Consider the following 22,971-nt stretch of genomic DNA (forward strand, 5'->3'; position numbering starts at 1 on the left):
TTTTGCAATTTTTCAGGCCACATTCACGGTCCTCAGTGGGTAGAGGTTGAATACCTCGGCGGCGATAGGATATTGTTCCTGAGCAAGGCAAGCAACAAGCCCATCTCTGCTACAAGCCTCAGTCTCAGTTATGGCGATTATAAGAAGAGAGTTGAAGGAAATTGCATTTGTTTTGCTTTCGATAATCCTTGCTTAGCATCACCCTGGATGGGACGCGACTTTGGGGTGTTTTCCTTGACAAACAAGAACATCCAGCGTTTTATTGTTCCCAATAATCACCCTCGCACTAGCCTATTCAATACTCAAACTGTTTGGTTCACCCTCGCACTAGCTAGCTAGCTAGTTTATTTTTATTATTCATATTGGTAACGTATAGTTAACTTCAGTAATGGTATCTCTTGGTATATTTTCTTTTTTGAGATTTAGGGTTGGATATAAGAATTTAGAAAAATAAAATAAAATTTCACTCAAATAATCAAAGTGATGAACACAATGGCTCTGTACACTCTATTTTCTTGTATATATGCCTAAACAGAATGCACTAGAAGTTGGCAAATAGATTACAAATTTACGATCAGGCAATTCTTTAACCCACTTTATACAAAAAAAGAATATTGAACTTATTCAAGCTGCACAAGCACACATACCACACTCAAACCTCTTAGAACAAGCACACCCGCATGAAACCTTTATTCATCCAATTCTTCAACTGTCGGAACCATCTTCTTGGTTTTGTTTTATTTACTTATTTTTCTGATTGTGTCTTTGAATGAGAAGACTTGCCGGTAATGGCTTTCTTCACCTTGGAAATTGAATGCTTGATACCTGAAAGGATATTATGGGATTTCTTATGTGAAATCTTAGCATCAGCATCTCTAGAGGCTTCTACAATGACGGGAGAATCATAGCCTGGCTCTGCATTTTTGTGTTCACTTTCTCCCATCTCTTCATATGTTCTTACTTCTTCAGCATTTTCGTGCTCTTCTTCTTCTTCTTCAGTTTGCACTTCTTTGCTAGCTGTTGTATCTTTCTCTTCAGGCAACTGAATTATAGATGAAATATTCAATATTATAGGTTACGAGGATTTATGTTAAAATGGTAATTAAGAACATTTGTTTTCTATTCACTGACCTTGCCCCGATTTTCGTTTGTTCTGATCACAGAACTTTCATTGGTCTTCTCTACTTGATACTCTTCAGCTATTGCTTTTTTTTCTTGATGGCTCTCTTCTCTGACAGAGTCTGCCTCAGAATCCTTCGGAAGTTCCTTACCCTCCTTGATCTGATAATATACCCCTTGTTAGTACTTTCTCTAATATATAGATAACGGCAAGAAAAAAATATGATGGGGTAGTCCAATTGTATATTTGACCTCGTCATTTGAAAGTTCAGTCTTAATTTTTTCATTTGCTTCAACTGTTGTGTCACACAGATTCTCTTCGGTTTGAAGTTCTTTGTCTTCAGTTAAATGTTTAGCCACTTGTGTAGTTTCTTTCGGGGATTCCTGCACGAGTATAGATATCAGAATCTTTAAAGATTGAACTTCACACATAATGAAAAACTAAGAGAAGAATGCTTTCTATGCTCTAACCTCATTGTCCCGATTTTCATTTCTTTCGGGATTAAATGTTTCACTCTTCTCTCCTTCATATTTTTCAGCTATCAACTCATTTTCTTGTTCTCTATGGCTGATGTTTTCTCCACTAACAGAAATCGGCCGCAAATCTTTTGCCTCTAGCTTTTCAGCCTCGATCTGTTTAAGTTTCTGCCTAAGTTAATACAGAAATTGCAATTCGAGAAAAGAAAAATAAGGGAGGAGGGTGTTTGGGGAAAGGGAAGATGAGAATTAGAGAGATGAAATTTAATATCTAACTACGGTCCAATTTCATTATCTAACCTCTTCATTTGAAACTTCATTCTTCCTGGTTTCATTTGCTTCAATTGTTGTCTCACACCACCTCTCTTCTGCCCTTGAATCAGATATTGCTACCTCAAGATGCTTCTGTTCATTTGAAACTTCATTCTTTATGGTTTCATTTGCTTCATTCTTTAGGTGCTCTCTGTTTATCGTAGTATCTTCTGATCTGCTGAAGCCACCTTCTGGAGCAGAGTCAGAAGCTTTTTCACTTGTTTCAATGTCAAGATTGGTGGCTTCCATGGTTGTTCCTTTTAGTTCTGTGGTTTTCTGGTTCCCCAATGGAGAATCATCATATCTTTCCCCTTCTCCATCTTCACGAGGCTCTACTTTTGGAACTCCTATCAGAGAGCTCCGTTCTTCCTCATGAACTTCATTTGAACTTTCCTTTTGAATTTCTTCATTAAAGTAAAGCTCAACATCAGACACTTTGAGTTCGCTTGGCTCTTCCTTTGGCAAGCTTTTCTCTTCTGCTGTGCTTGTAGCGTTTCCATTTTCATCATCTTGTATTTGCACATTGCTCATGTTTTCTTCTTCAGTCGTAGTGATTGTGGCATGCTTCATTTCACCTGTGAGCAATGCAGTAGATGGAGTCTCTTTTAATATCACTTTACAGAGTGTCTGCTCATCGACAACTTCATCTTCGGTAACTACATCAAAGCTTTGAGGAGCAAATTTATTTGCTGTTTCACAAGTTTCTTTTGTTTCTTCTGCAGTTTCATCTGCATCCAGTGTCTTCAGAGCGATTTCAGAAACCTTGACATCCTTGGCCTCTTCCTTTTGTGGACATATCTCTTCCGAGGTAGTTCCATGCTCATCTTCAGAGGCTTTGATCTCCTTTTCCTCATGAGGCAATATAGAAGATGGTATCTGAAGTTGCTCTTTTGATATCCCTTCATGGACTATCTGATAAGCAATGATCTCATCTTTGGAAACTATATCAGTGCTTTCAGAATCAGCTTTAGACACTGTTTCAAAGGTTTCTTTGATTTCTTCTTCTGTTTCATCAGCATTCAACTCTTCTGGAGCCCATTCAGAAACTTCGAGCTCCTTGGGCTCTTCCTTGTGCAAGATTGTCTCTTCTACTGACCTTGCAGCAAATAAATCTCCCCCATTTTCATCAGCTGGCATTTCTATTTTCTTGGCATGCTCTTCCTCTATGGATTTGTCTTGGGTTGTAGTTCCATGCTCATGTTCATAAGTTTTGAGCTCCTCTTCCTTGGGAAGCAAACTATGAGATGGTATCTGAAGTTGCATGTCTGTTATCCCCTCAAGGAGTGTTTGATCAGCAATGATTTCATCTTTGGAAACTGCATCAATGCTTAGACAATCATATTTCGAGACCATTTCAAAACTTTCTTTGATTTCTTCTTCACTTTCACCTGCATCTAGCTTTTCCAGAGACAATTCAGAAGCTTTGAGCTCTCTGGGTTCTTCCTTTTGCAAGTGTGCCTCTTCTACTGACCTTGCAGCAAATAAATCTCCCGTGTTTTCATCAGCTGGCACTTCCCTTTCATATGTGTGCTCTTCTTCTATATTCTTGTCTTGGGTTGTAGTTTCATGCTCATGTTGATTAGCTTTGAGCTCCTTTTCCTCGGGAAGCAATGTAGAAGATGGTATTTGAAGTTGCTCTTTTGATATCCCTTCGTGGAGTGCCTGACAAGCAATGATATCATCTTTGGAAACTACATCAATGCTTTGCGAATCAGATTTAAGAACTATTTCAGATCCTTCTCTGATTTCTTCTTCAGTTGCATCAACATCTAGCTTTTCTGAAGCCAAATCTGAAACCTCCTTGTGCCCTTCGTTTTGCAACCTTGTCTCTTCTGCTGTACTTTTAGCAAAAGAAGCTTTGACCTCCAGGTTGTAAACCTTGTTTTCATATGCTAAATCACTAGTTTTTACCTGTACCTCCTCTCCCAATTCATGTTTCTCCAAAGACTCTGCTGAATCTTCTTCTTCATTTGATGTCACCTTTTCACTTATTTCTGTAACTGTGACTGCATCATTGTTGCTATCATCGTCTTCAGCCACTTTGACAGAAAATGTTTCTTCATCTTTATCCTCCTCATTTGAAGCTTTTGCTGAAGTTGGACTGTTACCTTCTCCAGGCGGACCTCCTTCATATTTCACTGGTGAAGTATAAAGAATTTCTTCAGACCTTTCAGCAATCTTACTTGTCTCACACGTGGTGCCCTCACCTACTCCAGCAGCATGTAACTCTTGAAGGATCTGTATAAAAGATAAGATTATATTTAAAATAGACATACAAATACAAACCAATATTTTCCCTAGAGACAAAGTGAGCCTTATAAGCTAACCTCTCCTTTGAACTTCACTGCTTCCTGTTTGTCATCTTTGAACTTTTCACTTCCATCTTCTGGAATAGACTCTAGTTGGAGGTCATTAGCATTGAGTTCCTTTATGTTCTCTATGCTGCTTCCCTCTTCCTTTAACTTTTCTGTCTCCTGGTCATTGTCTTGAGAGTTCTTAACTGTTTCTTCTTGAATTAATTCTGGTGAAAAAACTGCAGCGTTGGATTCTATGATTTGTCCTTCATTGAAATCTCCCTCAATGTTCTTTGGTTCATCAAAGACCTGGTCTAACAGTTGAGGCTTCACCTAGAAAAAGGAAGAAATTTAGAAATATGAGATTAATTAGTGTTTTTATATAATTGTGTTGTGTGCATGCTGTCACATGCATATGCTCATCATATTTAATATTGCATACCTCTTCAGCTATCATGTTATTATTCTCATCTTCAACTCTCAGTGTTGGTTCTGCTTCTTCAAGACTTTGTACTTGAAAGCTTTGCTCTACGGTCTTAACAGGGGCGTCATCTAAATTAATATTTCCAAGTCCTACCTTCTCTTCACCTTCATCCACAACCGCAACTGTTGGAATCTGGTTCTCTAAGAACTCTTTTGATTTGGAATTTTCATCTGATTGTTCATCAATACCTTCAATGTCCAAGGTAGTTCCATCCGTTAAGATGGTTGCTAGACCCTTCTCATCAAGAGCAGTATCAGTATTTTCGACCTGCTCTTTGTTTTCTGCTTCAGCTTCCTTCAAGACTGTTTGGTGCCTCACAATTCCAGACACAGAGTCAGAATTGATAACTGTGGAGCCATCCTTTTCAGATACCTCGGACTGAAAGCAATTACTTTCTTCTGCATGGGTTTCTTCCTCTGAAATAGGAGTATAGAGGTCCTCATTTGGCTTTCTTTTGTCCTCAAAAGTTTCAGAGTTTGTTTCCTCCTCTGTCATATTTGTGACCTCAATGGGCTCTTTACATTCCTCATGCGCTTCCTTTTTCTGTTATAAATTTGTAAATTGACAGCTGTAAATAAATAACATCATGGAACAATCTGAAAAATTGATTTTGATATCGTATGCAAGCTGACCTCTTCATTCAGATTCGACACATAATTTTCTTCTTCCTCTGAGCTTTCCTTAATTGTGCTGTCTCCCACCGGTGAAGAAGAGAGTTCCCGATTTGCCTGTTCCTCTAAGTTTCCTTGTACTATTTTTGTGCTCAAATCAGCTGGCTCAATACACGCCTACATGGAAAAGTGTGAGTGTTGTGATTAGAGAAGACCAAAAAGGGATCATGTATTTCAGTAAGCCTTATGCTTGTGTTCAAGACCTGATATTCCGTGGAGTTGTCTTCAGTTGTTTCTTTATCATTGAATTCTTGAGGATGAATTTCCTGTAATGCATGTTCTCCTGTTTCTTGTTCTCTACTGTTTCTCTCCAACACCTATATAATATAAGAGATGAAAGGATTATAAACTGGGATAGCAGGCATATAATGTCAATATATAACAATTTGTTTCCTCATCGATGATAGCAGGTAGCTTCTGAGGTTTCTTCTAATAGTAACAAAGGCTGTCAGCTTTCAACTGCTGGTTGATAGGAGTTCTACCTAACCATTTTCCAAATCTACATAAATTTTTCTATAGCATTATAGCACCTTGAAGACAATTGATTAAGAAAAGAGTGAAACTAAAATATATATTTTCCCAATGTTCGAAAAATCGCTAGGCCCTAGTGCCTAGAGGAGTAATCGCGGCCTAGGTGTTTCTTTTTTATATATAATTATTTTGTATTATAAATTATAAATTTATACCAAAATCATGCAAAATAAAAGGATACATAAATTATAAAGTACCATAATTTATATAAAACGTGGAAAAAAAAGTCGAGCATAAAACAATAATAGTACTACAAAGAAAAATACTTGAAATGAAAAGCTAGGCCTCTAGACTCTTCATCCTCTCCATATCCCTCCAAGACTCTCTCGGTATCGGACTCAAACTCAACCAAAAAAAACTTTTTGAAAAAAGGGGACCCAGCCCGCCCAAGCGCCCATACCCGCTAGCCGATTTTTCGAACACAGAAATTTTCTGTTCCATTTTTAAAATACTACAAGATGTTTTCCTGTGTTCATATGATCAGTGACTTGTTTTTTTATCCTGCGGCTAAGCCAATAACAAAAAGTCATAACATTTTGATGCTAATCTTACCTCCTCCGATCCTGTGTCTTTTTCTTTCGTATCATTTATGGCATTTGTATCTTCTTGTTTGGATTCTTTTATGTTCTGAATTGCTCTCTCCTCCTTTGTGCAGGTAATTACTTGTGCATTTTCTCTTGATGATTCTGCCTTAGTTTCTTCAGGCATCACATCCAGCAATTTTTGAAGCCCCTCTCCTGGTTCATATTTCTGCACAGCCCGTGGTGAACCTTCTTCACCAATTACCTTTTCACTCGTTTCTATAACCGCGACTGTACTAATATCCTCATCCTCGACTTCAGCCAACTTGACAGGCAATGTGTCCTCAATTGGGTCTTCTTCCTTTGAAGCTTTTGCTGAAGCTGGGATGTTACCTTCTCCCTGCTGACCTTCTTCATATTTCACTGGTAAAGTATTAAGAATTTCTTCAGCAATCTTATTTGTCTCAGATATTGTGCTCTCATCTATTCCCGCAGTATGTGACTCTTCAAGGATCTGCACAAAAGATAGTTTATATTTAAAATATACATACAAAGAAAAATAATATTTTCTGTAGAGAGGGAGGCTTATAAGCTGACCTCTCCTTTCGACTCCACTGCATCCATTTTGTCTTCTTTGAACTTTTCACTTTCATCTTCTGGAATATACTCTGGTGAGAGGTCATCACCATTGCCTTCTTTCATGCTCTCAATACTGCTTCCCTCTTCTTTGAGATTTTTTATCTCTTTTTCAATTTCTTGGGAGTTATTAACTCTATCTTCTTCAATTGATTCTGGTGAAAAGGTGACATTGCCTTCTAGGATTTCTTCTCTGTTCAAATCTCTGCCTGTGATCTTTGGTTCATCAAAGACCTGCAACCATTGCGGCTTCATAAAGAATAAGGAAAGATATAAATTGTATTGTATTTAGTGTTTGTACACAATTTTGTGCTTTGCATGTCGCATGCATATATATGTTCATTCATGTTCTATTATATTGCATACCTCTTCAACTATCATGTAATTCTTCTCAGGATGATCTTCTGATTCGTGACTCTCATCTTCAACTCCCAATTTTGGTTCTGCTTCCTCAAGACTTTGCACTTGAAAGCTCTGCTCCGTGGTCTTACCTGCTTCTGTTGGAATCTGATTTTCCAAGAACTCCGTTGAGTTGAAATTTCCCTCTGCTTCTACGTAAATATCTTCAATGTCTAAGGCCGTTTCATCTGTTAAGACGGTTGCTAGAACCTTCTCTTCAGGAGCAATATCATTTTTTACCTGCTCATTGTGTTCTGATTCGGAGTTCTTCAAGCCTGTTTCACCATCATCTGCTGCTGTCGGAATCTGCTTCTCCAAGTTTTCTTTTAAGTTGAAACTTTCCTCTGCTTGTACATCACTATCTTCAATTTCCGATGCCGTTTCATCTGTAAAGATGGCTGCTAGAACCTTCTCTTCAGGAGCAATACCAATTTTTACATGCTCATGATTTTCTGCTTCAGCGTCCTTCAATCCTGTTTCACCTTCATCTGCTGCTGTTGTAATCTGCTTCTCTAAAATCTCTTTTGAGTTGAAAATTTCCCCTGCTATTACATCAATATCTTCAATGTCCAAGGCCGTTTCATCTGTTGAGATGGTTGCTAGACCCTTCTCTTCTGGAGAAATATCAGTAGTTTTTGTCTGCTCCTTGTTTTCTGTTTCGGCATCCTTCAAGCATGTTTTATCTTCATCTGCTGCTGTTGGAATCTGATCCTCCAAGTTCTCTTTTTCTTCTTTGGCTTCTTTCAAGCATGTTTCATCTTCATCTGCTGCTGTTGGAATATGCTCCTCCAAGTTCTCTTTTGAGTTGAAATTTTGCTCTGCTTGTACATCAATATCTTCAACATCCAACGATGTCTCATCTGTTAAGATGGTTGCTGGAACCTTCTCTGCAGGAGCAATATCATTTTTTACCTGCTCATTTTTTTCTGCTTCAGCGTCCTTCAAGCCTGTTTCACCTTCATCTGCTGCTGTTGTAATCTGCTTCTCTAAAATCTCTGTAGAGTTGAAATTTTCCTCTGCTTTTACATCAATATCTTCAATGTCCAAGGCCGTTTCATCTGTTGAGATGGTTGCTAGACCCTTCTCTTCTGGAGAAAAATCAGTAGTTTTTGTCTGCTCCTTGTTTTCTGTTTCGGCATCCTTCAAGCATGTTTTATCTTCATCTGCTGCTGTTGGAATCTGCTCCTCCAAGTTCTCTTTTTCTTCTTTGGCTTCTTTCAAGCATGTTTCATCTTCATCTGCTGCTGTTGGAATATGCTCCTCCAAGTTCTCTTTTGAGTTGAAATTTTGCTCTGCTTGTACATCAATATCTTCAACATCCAACGATGTCTCATCTGTTAAGATGGTTGCTGGAACCTTCTCTGCAGGAGCAATATCATTTTTTACCTGCTCATTTTTTTCTGCTTCAGCGTCCTTCAAGCCTGTTTCACCTTCATCTGCTGCTGTTGTAATCTGCTTCTCTAAAATCTCTGTAGAGTTGAAATTTTCCTCTGCTTTTACATCAATATCTTCAATGTCCAAGGTCGTTTCAACTGTTGAGATGGTTGCTAGACCCTTCTCTTCTAGAGAAATATCAGTAGTTTTTGTCTGCTCCTTGTTTTCTGTTTCGGCATCCTTAAAGCATGTTTTATCTTCATCTGCTGCTGTTGGAATCTGCTCCTCCAAGTTCTCTTTTTTTTCTTTGGCTTCTTTCAAGCATGTTTCATCTTCATCTGCTGCTGTTGGAATATGCTCCTCCAAGTTCTCTTTTGAGTTGAAATTTTGCTCTGCTTGTACATCAATATCTTCAACATCCAACGATGTCTCATCTGTTAAGATGGTTGCTGGAACCTTCTCTTCAGGAGCAATATCATTTTTTTCTGCTTCAGCGTCCTTCAAGCCTGTTTCACCTTCATCTGCTGCTGTTGTAATCTGCTTCTCTAAAATCTCTGTAGAGTTGAAATTTTCCTCTGCTTTTACATCAATATCTTCAATGTCCAAGGCCGTTTCAACTGTTGAGATGGTTGCTAGACCCTTCTCTTCTGGAGCAATATCAGTAGTTTTTGTCTGCTCCTTGTTTTCTGTTTCGGCATCCTTAAAGCATGTTTTATCTTCATCTGCTGCTGTTGGAATCTGCTCCTCCAAGTTCTCTTTTGAGTTGAAATTTTGCTCTGCTTGTACATCAAAATCTTCAACGTCCAAGGATGTGTCATCTATTAAGACGGTTGCTAGACCTTTCTCCTCATGAACAATATCAACATCTTTGACCTGCTCCTTATTTTCTGCTTTGGCTTCTTTCAAGCATGTTTCAACTTCATCTGCTGCTGTTGGAATCTGCTTCTCTAAGTTCTCTTTTGAGTTAAAATTTTCCTCTGCTTGTACATCACTATCTTCAATTTCCGATGCCATTTCATCTGTTAAGATGGTTGCTAGACCCTTCTCTTCTGGAGCAATATCGATATCTTTTGTCCGCTCCTTGTTTTCTGATTCGGCTTCCTTCAAGCATGTTTCTCCTTCATTTGCTGCTGTTGGAATCTGCCTCTCTAAAATCTCTGCAGAGTTGAAATTTTCCTCTGCTTTTACATCAATATCTTCAATGTCCAAGGCCGTTTCAACTGTTGAGATGGTTGCTAGACCCTTCTCTTCTGGAGCAATATCAGTAGTTTTTGTCTGCTCCTTGTTTTCTATTTCGGCATCCTTAAAGCATGTTTTATCTGCATCTGCAACTGTTGGAATCTGCTCCTCCAAGTTCTCTTTTGAGTTGAAATTTTGCTCTGATTGTACATCAATATCTTCAACGTCCAAGGATGTGTCATCTGTTAAGACGGTCGCTAGACCTTTCTCCTCATGAACAATATCAGTATCTTTGACCTGCTCCTTATTTTCTGCTTTGGCTTCTTTCAAGCATGTTTCAACTTCATCTGCTGCTGTTGGAATCTGCTTCTCTAAGTTCTCTTTTGAGCTGAAATTTTCCTCTGCTTGTGCATCACTATCTTCAATTTCCGATGCCGTTTCATCTGTTAAGATGGTTGCTAGACCCTTCTCTTCTGGAGCAATATTGATATCTTTTGTCTGCTCCTTGTTTTCTGATTCGGCTTCCTTCAAGCATGTTTCGCCTTCATTTGCCGCTGTTGGAATCTGCTCATCCAAGTTCTCTTTTGATTTGAAGTTTTGCTCTGCTTGTACATCAAAATCTTCAACGTCCAAGGATGTTTCATCTGTTAAGATTGTTGCTAGACCCTTCTCTTCTGGAACTATATCAGTAGTTTTGACCTGCTCCTGATTTTCTGCTTCGGCTTCTTTCAAGCATGTTTCACGTTCATCTGCTGTTGTTTGAATCTCTTTCCCCAAGTTCTCTTTTAAATTAAAATTTTCCTCTGCCTGTACATCATTATCTTCAATGTCCAAGGCCGTTTCATCTGTTAAGATGGTTGGCAGACCCTTCTCTTCATGAGCAATATCAATATTTTTGGCCTGCTCCTCATTTTCGGCTTCAGCTTCCTTCAATAACGTTTCACCTTCATCCGCTGCTTTTGGAATCTGCTCCTCCAAGTTCTCGTTTGCGTTGAAAGTTTCCTCTGCTTGTACATAAATATCTTCAATGTCCAAGGATGTTCCATCTGTTGAGATGGTTACTGAACCCTTCTCCTCAGGAATAATATCAGTATTTTTTACCTGCTCCGTATTTTCTGCTTGGGCTTCTTTCAAGCATGTTTCATGTTCATCTGCTGTTGTTGGAATCTGCTCCTTCAAGTAGTCTTTTGAATTGAAATTTTCCTCTGCTTGTACATAAATGTCTTCAATGTCCAAGGCCGTTTCATCGGTTAAGATTGTTTCTAGACCCTTCTCGTCCAGAGCAATATCAGTATGTTTGATCCCCTCCTTGTTTTCTGCTTCTGCTTCATTCGAGAATGTTTCACCTTCATCTGCTGATTTTGGAATCTGCTCCTCCAAGTTGTCTTTTGAATTCAAATTTTCCTCTGCTTGTACATTAATGTCTTCAATGTCCAAGGCCGTTTCATCCGTTAAGATGGTTTCTAGACCCTTCTCTTCAGAAGCAATATCAGTATGTTTGATCTCCTCCTTGTTTTCTGCTTCGACTTCCTTCCAGAATGTTGCACCTTCATCTGCTGCTGTTGGAATCTGCTCCTCCAAGTTCTCTTTTGAATTGAAATTTTCCTCTGCTTGGACATAAATGTCTTCAATGTCCAAGGCCGTTTCATCCGTTAAGATGGTTTCTAGACCCTTCTCTTCCGGAGCAATATCAGTATGTTTGATCTCCTCCTTGTTTTCTGCTTCTGCTTCATTCGAGAATGTTTCACCTTCTTCTGCTGATGTTGGAATCTGCTTCTCCAAGTTGTCTTTTGAATTCAAATTTTCCTCTGCTTGTACATAAATGTCTTCAATGTTCAAGGCCGTTTCATCCGTTAAGATGATTTCTAGACCCTTCTCTTCAGAAGCAATGTCAGTATGTTTGATCTCCTCCTTGTTTTCTGGTTCAGCGTCCTTCCAGAATGTTTCACCTTCATCTGCTGCTGTTGGAATCTGTTCCTCCAAGTTCTCTTTTGAATTGAAATTTTCCCCTGCTTGTACAGCAATATCTTCAATGTCCAAGGCTGTTTTATCTGTTAAGATGGTTTCTGCACCCTTCTCTTCAGGATCAATATTTTGGACATGCTCCTTATTTTCTGCTTCAGCTTCTTTCAAGCATGTTTCAGGTTTATCTGCTGTTGTTGGAATCTGGTTCTCCCACTTCTCTTTTGAATTGAAATTTTCCTCTTCTTGTACATCAATCTTTTCAGTGGCCAAGGCCGTTTCACTGGTGAAGATGGTTGGTAGAACCTTCTCTTCAGGAGCAATATCATTCTTTTTTACCTGCTCCTGGTTCTCTGTTTCAGCTTCCTCCAAGCCTGTCACTTGACTCACTATTTCGGACAACGAATCAAAATTGCTAACTGTAGGCACATCGTTCACCTGAAAATGTTTTTCGATCTCTGTCTCGGGTACATCAGAGAGAAAGGAATTGTTTGGAACAAATGTTTTCTTGCTTTCTTCTGCTTGGGTTTCTCCCTCTGAAATTGGAGAATAGAAGTCCTTATCTGTCTCTGTTCTGTCTTCTGTAGTTTCAGATTTTAAGTCTTGTGTCAGATTTGCTCCCTCAGCTGGCTCGTTACATTTTGCATGTGCTTCCTTTCTCTGTTAGGGATATGAATTTGCGAATTGGCATTTGTAAAATAATAGTATAATGAAATCATCTAAAGAAAATAAAAATTCTGATATTGTATGCAAGCTGACCTCTTCTTTTAGTATTACTCCATAGATTTCTTCTTCCTCTGAGATTTCCTTAGTTGTTTCTTCTACTACCAATGGAGAAGAGAGTTTCTGAATTTCCTGCTCCTCTAAGTTCTTTTCCTCTATAATTGTACTCAAATCAGCTGCCTCAGTACATTCCTAAAATGGGGGGAAAAAAGAACTCATAACAAAGTTTTTATGGGGTGATGGGAGATTACGCATCACATGACAAGCCAGAAAGAAAAACTCATAACAAAGTGTATCCTAATCTTACCTCCACCACTGCAGTGTCATTTTCTTCTGTATTACTTGTGCTTTCTATATCTTCTTTCTTTTCTTTGTCTGAGGATTCTTGTGAGTTCTGAATTGTTCTTTCCTCTTTTCTGCAGGTAATTACTTCTGCACTTTCCCTGGATGTTTCTGTCTTAATTTCCTCAGGCATCACATCCAGCACATTTTGAAGCTCCCCTCCTGGTTCATATTTCTGCAAGGCCTGTGGTGCATCTTCTTCATCATTTGATGTTACTTTTGCACTCGTTTCTGTAACCGAGATTGCACTGTTATAGTCATGATCTTCTTCAGCCACTTCGACAGTAAATGGGTCCTCATCTCTGTGATCCTCTTCTGTAGCTTTTGTTGGAGCTGTGTTCTTACCTTCTCCCTGCTCACCTTCTTTACATTTCACTGTTGACGTATTAAGAATATTTTCAGGTATTTCGATATTCTTATTTAGCTCCCATGTGGTGCTCTCACCCCCTCCAGAAATCTCTGGTTCTTTAAGAACCTGCATAAAGATATCTTTGAATTATATTATCACTAGGAGATTCTGCAAAGAAAATAACATGAACCAAGTATTGGATAAAAGAATCATTGAAAAAGGTCGGAGATATATTATTAACAGAATTTTATAATCAAGAGATTTCAAAAACTTTTGAGTTCCAATAAAAGGGGGTTCAAGTAGGTATTTCAGTTACCTTTTCTTCAGGAATTTCATCTTCAGTGATTTCATAACTAGGAATTGCTGTATCTTCCTCCCCTTCTTTCCGGAAGCTTTGTTCAAGGTTTATAACTTGTCTCTCTGCTTCATCAGTGGTAATTGTTTTGGTATTTTCTCTCAAAGTTTCTGTGTTATTCTCCTCAGAATTTAAATTCAAGGGTCTTTCAATATCGTAGTGTGCAGATTGAATTTGCTCAACTAAGTTAGTCTCAGTTTCTCCTTCGTGTTCTGCTGAATTCATATTGCTCTGCTCTGTTTCCTGGATAGGTCCTACAGCAGCAAATCCTTGGCTATCTTCCTCCTCCCCTGCTTTAGCCTCTCCCACATCCAGTTCCTCACCTTTTCTCAGTGTATTTCCCTCATGTTTCATGCATGGACTGCCAAAATGTCGTTCTGAACTTTCATCATCTTTAACTGTTTCACTTGCAGTGTCACCGGCTTCGGGAGTTTTCTCAAGGAATTCGTTTTGGTACTCAGGTTCTTTTGGACTCTCCTTGATGATGTCTTCTGACCCGATTTCAGGATATACTTCGAATATATCAGGATTTCCTACTTCCTTCAAGTGTGTCTCTTCTGTTTGTGTGATAAGTGGAGCGTCTGGGATAGCTGGGGCCTCATTTTCCTTCTTCCCCACTTCAAGTCCAGCTTTTTCCTCATGATCATCTGTGATAGATGTCTTTTGTAGCTTGTCCTCAGCACACTCTTTAGCTTCCAAGGTTGCTTCATCATTCGGAATGTCAGGACCTGCAACTATTGTTGAGCTGGAGTCATCATCTGTACTTTTATCATTGTTAAACACAGTTGCTTCAGGACCCTTGTCCTCATACACTGCATCAAAGGACTTCTCTGGTGCCTTGTTCTTTAGTCCTTTGATTCCTGTTTCTTCCTCAAATTCTTCTTGAAATATGGTATTGGTGCTGGAGGTATTGTCTGTGTTTTCATCAATTGAAGTCTCTGGCTTAATATCCTTCTTGAAGCTGTTGTTCGTCAAATCGAGAGTACGAACTGCAGCTTCATCCTCTTGAAATGAGCGTTCCTCAAGTAGAACGGAAACTTTTTCACTGGATGAATCAGCAATTTCATCTGCCATTTGCCTTCCTTTCACATCTTCATGTGAACTCTTTGCCTCCTTTTCAACACATTGTGGATTTTCATTGATTGAATCCTGTTGATCTGAGATTACTTGAACATGTTCATCAAGGTCATTGGCAATGCCATGACTTTCAATATGTTGTTCAGCCTTTTTGTCTATTTCTTCCACGACTTCTTTTTCTTTACTTCCTGTTCCTTCTACAACTCCAAACTCTTTGCCTCTCAGAAGCTGGTCTTCCTTGTCTAAAATCTCCATTTCTGCTTGATTTGATTCATCACCTTGGGAATTCTCCGATACGCAAGTCTCTTGTTTGTCAACCTTAGAATCTGAGAGTGATGCTAAAAAACTCACTCCCTCTGAGATTCCAAAGCTGCTGTTCTTGCTTTCAACCTGCGCACTACATCCCACCTGTGTGTTTTCACCCTCTGCAAAGCATTTCACTGTTTCCAGATGCTGATCCGACTCGCCTTCTGATTTATTCACTTGCACAGGAGAACATTGGCTGATCGTGATGTCGAACTGCCCGCATGTCAAATATCTGCCTTCCCCTTCTTTCTGCATTAAGAAGGAATTGTTACATTTTTTCTAACTAGGAGTTCTATAACAAAATGTAACAAAAGAAGCATAGGGTTACACATCCTTCTGGTTCTTTAACTATCATGGGCTTATTGTATCTCTCTCTCCCCTGGTTTGTGAATTCAAAAAACCATTTAGCATCACTTGTTATCGATTTAACTCATTTTGAGCCTCAAAATTGTGTATCCTTTTTTATATTTATGAACACACTGAAGTTGTATTTCGTTTTCTTTCGTGGCGCAGAATGTAGGTTAAGAAGCCAATCTTGGATGAAGTAGCTCAATGTTTTATGGTGAATGTTAGTTTTCGTAAGTGTTCTTTTAGAATACATATCTTGACTTTGCATATTTGGGTGTGTTTCTTTTCTTTCATTACCCCTTTTCTATAATTTATTTAGGTACTTTGTAGATAAAAATTTGAGCTTGTCTAAGCAGTTTGGTCTATACACGTCAGCCTAGTCTAAATGGGAGTTGTATGCTATCTTAGACATGAACTATTTCCTAAACCCTATACGATTTGAACTTTGGTTTTTGGGGAGCTCAGTTCTTATCTTGGCAAACGAAGTGTTTATGAAATCTAATCGTCAAAAGGATCACAATCTAGACAAGTGCATAATCTTATACACAGAGGATAAAAACTATATGTTGGAGGGAAATAAAGCTGAAAAGGCAGCAACCTTTTGATCTCTTTTGATCAAAAAGATAAATTTTATAATACTAATCCTAAATAAGAAATGATCAAGCTTTAAGCATAACCATAATAGTTACGTTGAATTGTTCTTGTATGTATGTTGCAATCTGCTGTACCGGATTCATTGTTCTAACATCAAATTCAAAATTTCAAGCATAACAATAATAGTTACGTTGAATTGTTCTCGTCTGTATGTTGCAAACTTGAACACCTTTTTTCAATCCATAAGCAGTATTAGATGAACGAAGAGGATCCCCTCCTTTGTTTTTTCTCCCTCTTTTCTGTCCTTCCTCAAAATTGAAATCTTAAGAGCTTAATAAACACAACCCAATTGTTCAATTTTTTTTTTAGTATACTTAAAAGGGAGAAGTTCAAGAAAGTCTTTGTTCTTCAATCTTCTTCAAACATAAGTTTTCTGTAAACTCTGGGAACCCCGAGAAGTTACAGAAAACTTATGTTCGAAGAAGATTTAAGAATGAAAAGGTTTAGAAACAGAATTTCTCCTTCCCAAACACCCCTGCAATTCCCACATCACCGATTCCCAGTTGGAATTGGAGGCTTCTAGTACGGTTTCTATGTTTTCTGCTCCTACAAGTTTTTTAGTGGGAAAAAAAAGGGATTTAGTAACCCAATTGCAGCGTTGCCCATAAAGGAAGAGGAACATAATTGCAGTGGAAATAGAGACACAAATTTGGATTCTGTTGACTTGTTTGATTTGAATTAGATTTTGTTGGAGTTTGATGATACTTATGCTTATATGGACTCCGTGGATACAAGCAAAGGATTTTTGGAAGCAGAATTGGCAGTAGAACATGTTGCAAGGAATGATAATGAAGTTTTGACAATTCGTGAGGAACAACAGCTCTTGTACGGCAACTCCTCAGTCATCTCCCAATGCAAGTGCAACAAATAGGGGTTCCTTTGACATGATGAGCACTTATTTCTCTCCAGTTGTGCAATCTCATATTGATGCGCCAAAGGAGCCAACTGGAGATATGTTGCCTAGTCTAAAGCTGCCGCTTGTTCCTGCCATCCCAGATTCCATGTCACAATGCAAGTCCGGTAAGGATTCTCTTGAAGCGGATTTATTTTATTTCATTTAAGCAGAATTTAATGGTTGATTTTTTTTATTGTTCTTGACTGTGTGGTGGATCTCTTGAATTGGATTTATTTGTTTTCAAAATCAAGAGACTTTCTTGAACTTCTCCCTTTTAAGTATACTAAAAAAATATATGAACAATTGGGTTGTGTTTATTAAGCTCTTAAGATTTCAATTTTGAGGAAGGATAGAAAAGAGGGAGAAAAAACAAGGGAGAGGATCCTCTTCGTTCATCTAATACTGCTTCTGGATTGAAAAATAGTTACCTGCTCATTGGTTTCTGGCTAAAAAAAAATGTTAAAAGTTTTTTTTTGCTGGAAAAAGAATACATGATCAAGATTGTGATTGATATTTCACAAAGAGAACAATTATACTATAACGCATAATTATAAGATAAGATATAATTCTATCATACAAAGATCATGAGATTACAGAAAAAGCAGAGTAAGCTATTTGAGTTAGAGTGATCAAGATTCTAGAATACCCTACCGTGACAGATATAGCTTCTGGAATATCAGCTTCTGTTGCCATTAATCTGCAGATAGTGGATTCTGAGGCGCATGAAGGAACTTTGTTTTGATCCAAACTCCAAAAGCTACCTCAAACTTTGGAGCTTTTAAGTTGAATTGAATCCACGGATGCAGCTAGCAAGCTTTTTATGTCTGCCTTTGTTGCTGCTGCTGCTGACTATCTTTGCAGCTTTTGAGTTAAGTGTTTTTTATCATTAGATATCTGTATTAATCTGTTGATACTTATATTAGCAAAAGCACTTGCCACAGGAACTGACAAAATTGTCACTTTTTATATGCTAATATGCAATGTATGGATGAGTTGGCCACTAATGCAATGGTCCTACAGATTGATTGATTGATAGCTCACATGACCTGCTAGACTCATGCAGCTTTACACAAACTGCACATTCAATTAGATCCAATTATTCTTAGGCAAAAATTGCAGCAGCCAGACTTTTTGAAAATTCCTTTTTTGTCATATAATTAACTTGTCATGTGAAAATGTGGGGTTACAGCTCCTTAATTTGCTTAATATAATTTGTTCCTCTTCCAGATAATATTTTTGCCGGATTAGTTTTGCAGTGCTGATCATTGTGATGGTTAAAATGCAGACATCAAGTTTAGCTTTCAACTTTACTGGAGTTGGGTTTGGTCACGATCAAGTGATATCGTCCAAATTACTTAACTTAATTTACAATGAAAGAATATTTGAACTTGAGTGCAAGGAGACGGACTCACTATCCTAATCAATTGGCCTAATCCATAAATAATTTAGAAGAATACGTATGGTGTAATTAAATTAAATTAGTGAGAGAAAATATGAAAAGCAGGCTGTAGGTGCTTCTAGTTGGCTACTTTTATAATGAGTCCAAAGACTATATTCCCTCCGAGATAAGGCAACGATCATGATTTTGATATTTAAACAGTCAGTCTAAAATTTAATTATGAGGAAAATAATTTTAAAAATATGACGGTCCATGTTGGCATGCATGGGAGGGTCCCGCTGCTAGGTGTCCCAGGAAACCATCTCATTGAATCTCAACATCCAATGGGAATAATAGCTATAATCATGCTGATGTGGATTTTTTAGTCTTGGCATGGCCAAGTTGGCGCACCATCCAGCTAAATGATTGGGTGCATTTTTGCTCACCACTTTAACCATAGGTGTACCCTCACCACCACCCTCCTCAATGCTTGACACGTGTCCATAGACATAACCATAGTTAACTTTTGCTTTGTATTTATGGAATCATAGTTATGTCTATGGACACGTGTCAAGCATTGAGGAGGGTGGTGAGGGTACACCTATGGTTAAAGTGGTGAGCAAAAATGCTCCCCTAAATGATTTGTGCTGATGACCATCCAAGCCGTCCAAGAGGATTAGAATAATTGTGTGTGGAAATAAAATTGCTCGAAATTCAGATTTTATACCTAACTTCTTGTGAGTATATGTGCACTTTGTTCATTTCTAGTAAGATTTACTCTCACCCAACGCTAGCTTTATGAAAAACAATAGCATAAAATTACAAGACAACAACCATCTCCATCAAAAACCGACCAAATAAAAGCATTGCTGATGTTGCTCGCCGCCCCTAGTTGGATAAGCAAAAGCTGATTGCAACTTGGCTCTACTTTTTCAACAAAACAATCGTATATCATGAGAAAAAAATAACACTTATTTTACAATTTTATCACTTCATATAGAGCAATTCGTTTGATTGGGATGGCATTTGATGGTCAGAATATGCGTGCACCATGCATTATATATGTATTTGCTTTAAAATGCTTTGAAATAATAAAATAATTTATTAAATAATTCATAAATTTGTCTGTCCTTGTGCTTCGAGAGGTGCATGTTGTTGGCCCGAGTAGCATAGTATGCATAAACTTATAAGAGTAGTGTTATCAACAATCGCTTATTCACGCGTAAATAGTGTGAAAACGTTTAGCTACCTATTCACTTTCATCAACGGCAGATGGTAACGGGGATACAATCCCAGAAGAACCTATAATCACCACCCAAGTGTGGTTTAGCTTGGTGATAAATTATAATTCAAGTACGGTGGTCAAACCACGGTTATTGTCGCCATCTAGGATATACGTCCAAGTTCAACCGGACTAAAAAAGAATTAATGTCACGTCACAATTCACCAAGGTCCCATAAAGTTGATCAACATGATGCATTATTATTCCAATTTATATGATCCAAGGGCTGCCGTTGGATCAGCACCGTCCAAGAAGAACAAAGACTGTACTTGTTTCAGGTTGGGCCCACAACGCACATGAATTGACTACTACCAAAGGATCCCCAGGACGGACTTGTTGTTGAGAGACTGAGAAGAGGCTTATGTGGCACCAAGTCAGCTTTGATTTCGACTCTCCCATTGGATGGCTGAGAATCTGAGATGGCTGGCCGCCCACTGGACCCCACATCAACCTCAAGTAAAATCCTGCCACTGATTTCCACCCTCTACGTTTTCATGTGAATGTGGTTTGGCTTTGGCAGATCCAGCATTCGAATTCTTTGCTAATTTCATAAAGGAAACAATAATTTTTATTGACGTCTCAAACAAGTTACTGTTGCAACAATTTTTGGGATTTTCGTTAGCAGCAAATTTCCTTATTTTCTTACTATGCTTCATCTCTTGATATAGGGAGTCGTGTGGAGGAATTTTTTTAAGAAAATGGTTCTTATGCATATCACGTCATCACTTAACAAACATTTAAACGGCTAATGAGACAGAAATTTAAAGTTGCAATAAAATCATAACTTTAGGTATAACAATGCGGTGTTTTAAAGATGAGATTGGAGGGTACATGTAAATAATCCATTTTTTTCAAATACAAATTTAATTATACATTATATTTGTTGGTTTTCCGGTCCCGACGGGGATTTATTCCATTCCTAAGTTGGAGAATATAAAATTTAATTAACCCTTTTTTAAAAATTTAATTCTACAATTTTTTTTGTGGGTACATTATATTTGTTGGTTCCTAGTAGAAGGGTCTATTCTGGGCCTTGCCTTATTGAACACAACAACAAAGGTTGAAGGTGGCAATAACTTTTGGGCCAGGCCCAAGGCCCAGGATGGGCAGAACCCGACAATAGTACGGTGATTTAATCTTAAACGACAACGTTCTGTAAGCCGGTGATTGTGCCCTGACTGGCAACATCAGTCCCCAGAAAATAATAATTCGAAACAAGGGTACAATCGTAAAAGGACAAGTAAACCAAAGGCGGGAAAAAGAGCCGTTGCTAACCAAACCTCAAGTTTTGGCGCCAAATTCCATTTCACTCGGTTTGGGCTGCCCGCAATATTTCGGGCAGCTCTCTTGCTCAATCCCCACACTGATTAGGCTTGTTTTAACTTTTGCCAAATTGGCAGTGGACACCGCCAATATATATTTATATATACCTCTTATTCCTCCACGCAAAGCTCTTTCTTATTTATTTTCTCTCAGAAAACTTTTCTTTCTCCATTAATTTCAAAGCCTGCTTTCACACTTTTTCTCAAACCGTCCTATTTCCCTCTCTTTCTCTAGCCGCCTCAAAATCTTTGGTTCACAAAGAAAAAGAAACAAAGACCCTTTCCTCTCATTCTTTCTTCCCATCTTTCTCCCTGTGATTCTCTTAGCTTGTTTTCTTGGTTTGTTCTGATTCTTAGATCAAAACCCCATCTTTTCTTTTTATTTTTCTTGCCTCACTTTGTTGTTTCATTCCGATTCGTTGCCGTTGTTCTCGTTTTGTTCTGATTCTTAGAGCAAGATCCCACCTTTTGGTTTGGACTTTGGTCTGTGCTTGTTCTGTTTTGGCTGATTTTAGTGAAAGCAAATTTTTCTTTTTGTCAAATTAAAAGATGGGTTTTTCAAAGAAGTCCCAAGTGGATGGAGGCCTAGAATCCGAAGGCAAGAAGTGGGTAATCGCCGGAATCTCAGTACGAACCTCGTTAAAGCCGATAAACACGAAACCGAGAGCTAAAGAAAGCGAAGCTGGAGAAGAAGAAGACGCATCTTCAACAACCCCAACAGCCAAAGAAGCCAGAATACCTGAGATTTTTTCATGCCCGCCAGCCCCAAGAAAAAGCCGGCCTCCTTCAAGATGTAACTTCAGTGGTGTGAGGGAGTTCTTTACCCCACCTGATTTGGACTCAGTGTTCAAACTCCATGTTGAGAAGGCAAATTGAGTTGACAGTAGGCTACCAAGACCAAAGAATTAGAGCAGAGATTAGGAGTTTTTGTTGTGTTTTTATCTATTAATTTTACCCTTTTAGTTTAACTCTCTGTCTTCCCTGTAATGGGTAGCTGATATTGTACAAAGATATAATATTTTTATGTAATGGGTATTTCAGTTTAGTTTAGGTCTGGCTCTTTTCGCTTTTAGTGAAGAAGATGATGTTTGACAAGTTTTTTTTAATTTTTTTTTAGCTTTAGTGGATATTTTTTGCTGTTTGAGCTGAGATCATTTTTGCATGTCTTGGAACTTGGAATGGAATTGCATTAGTAACAGTGCTTGTTTTTTTCTTGTTTCTTCCTATGTCTCTGTTCATTATCAGATGTTATTGAGGCAAGGCAAGCATGGCAGATACAGAAACTTTCTGTATAAAGATAAATTATTTATGTAATGAATCTTCCAGTTTAGGTCAAGGTTTTCCTTAACCAAAGAATTTTTTTTTAACATATCTTGTTTTCGGTAACCACGAGAGTTTGCATATCTTTGCAAGTTGTGAACTTGATATTAGTAATGTGCTTGTAGGAAAGGAAAAAGAATTACTTCATAATCTAACACTTACTCTCATTACTAGAGAGAGAACATCATAAAAGGAGAGATACTGCTGAGGCTGTATTATCCACTTTCTTCAAATAAATTGATGGGCTGTAATTGTGAGGTTAATAATATTCCTTCACTGTTTTGATGTCACCGTACTTTATGTGATTGTTGAACATAGTTGGCAGCCTGGCACAAGTAGAGTGGTGACCTCTATCACTGGTTTACATGGATGCGGAATTTTGTAAAGCTGCTGCTGAAACAAGTGGCGGTGACAGAGTGCGTTAACTTATCTCTCTCTCTCTCTCTCTCTCTCTCTCTTCTGATTCTGAGCCCCTCCTTCTCTCCCCAGAAAGAGAAACAAATGAATGATTGGCATTTCAGCAGAGATATTTAGACTGAGAGCCAGCCTCTGCATCTGCCTCTGCCTCCAATGTCTTCCTCCTCCTCACTTAGTCATCAACTCATCAACTCTTCTCCAGTGCACGAACACACGTGTACTGTATGCATAGGTTCTAGCCAGC

At 38.3% G+C, this 22,971-nt stretch overlaps 2 protein-coding genes across 5 annotated transcripts; one reads left to right on the forward strand and one right to left on the reverse strand.

Moving 5' to 3' along the window:
- Positions 1 to 441: 441 nt before the first annotated feature.
- LOC110755623 (A-kinase anchor-like protein) lies at positions 442 to 17,916 on the reverse strand. Of its 4 annotated transcripts, none has more exons than XM_088251203.1 (16): positions 17,660 to 17,915; positions 13,690 to 15,360; positions 12,990 to 13,499; positions 12,719 to 12,874; positions 7,412 to 12,619; positions 7,007 to 7,294; positions 6,441 to 6,923; positions 5,561 to 5,674; positions 5,319 to 5,474; positions 4,645 to 5,229; positions 4,236 to 4,535; positions 1,897 to 4,146; positions 1,591 to 1,752; positions 1,372 to 1,503; positions 1,132 to 1,281; positions 442 to 1,042 (listed from the first exon to the last, which is right to left on the reverse strand). In XM_088251203.1, the coding sequence occupies exons 1-16, from the start codon at positions 17,699 to 17,701 to the stop codon at positions 746 to 748; spliced, it is 12,504 nt and encodes a 4,167-aa protein (XP_088107329.1). In that variant the 5' UTR covers positions 17,702 to 17,915; the 3' UTR covers positions 442 to 745. The 4 variants fall into 4 exon arrangements, with proteins under 4 accessions (XP_088107329.1, XP_088107330.1, XP_088107331.1 ...); XM_088251204.1 differs by having other exon boundaries at positions 7,007 to 7,279; positions 17,660 to 17,914; XM_088251205.1 differs by lacking the exon at positions 1,591 to 1,752 and having other exon boundaries at positions 17,660 to 17,916.
- A 3,199-nt stretch (positions 17,917 to 21,115) lies between these two features.
- Positions 21,116 to 22,040, forward strand: LOC110755883 (cyclin-dependent kinase inhibitor SMR3-like protein). The gene has a single exon (XM_021957188.2). It carries the CDS (start codon positions 21,540 to 21,542, stop codon positions 21,864 to 21,866), a length of 327 nt encoding a protein of 108 aa, XP_021812880.1. The 5' UTR covers positions 21,116 to 21,539; the 3' UTR covers positions 21,867 to 22,040.
- The last annotated feature ends 931 nt before the right edge of the window (positions 22,041 to 22,971 follow it).

The sequence above is a fragment of the Prunus avium genome, chromosome 3 (assembly GCF_965620075.1).
Source record: "Prunus avium chromosome 3, drPruAviu1.hap1.1, whole genome shotgun sequence".
In the NCBI taxonomy this organism is placed as follows: Eukaryota; Viridiplantae; Streptophyta; class Magnoliopsida; order Rosales; family Rosaceae; genus Prunus; species Prunus avium.

Coding starts and splice junctions, on each gene's coding strand:
- LOC110755883 (XM_021957188.2), top strand. CDS start 21,540: ATGGGTTTTTCAAAGAAGTCCCAAGTGGATGGAGGCCTAGAATCCGAA.
- LOC110755623 (XM_088251203.1), bottom strand. CDS start 17,701: ATGGCAACAGAAGCTGATATTCCAGAAGCTATATCTGTCACG. Junction 4,147..4,235: donor CAGTGAAGTTCAAAGGAGAG/GTTAGCTTATAA, acceptor TCTTTTATACAG/ATCCTTCAAGAGTTACATGC. Junction 1,043..1,131: donor CAAACGAAAATCGGGGCAAG/GTCAGTGAATAG, acceptor TCTATAATTCAG/TTGCCTGAAGAGAAAGATAC.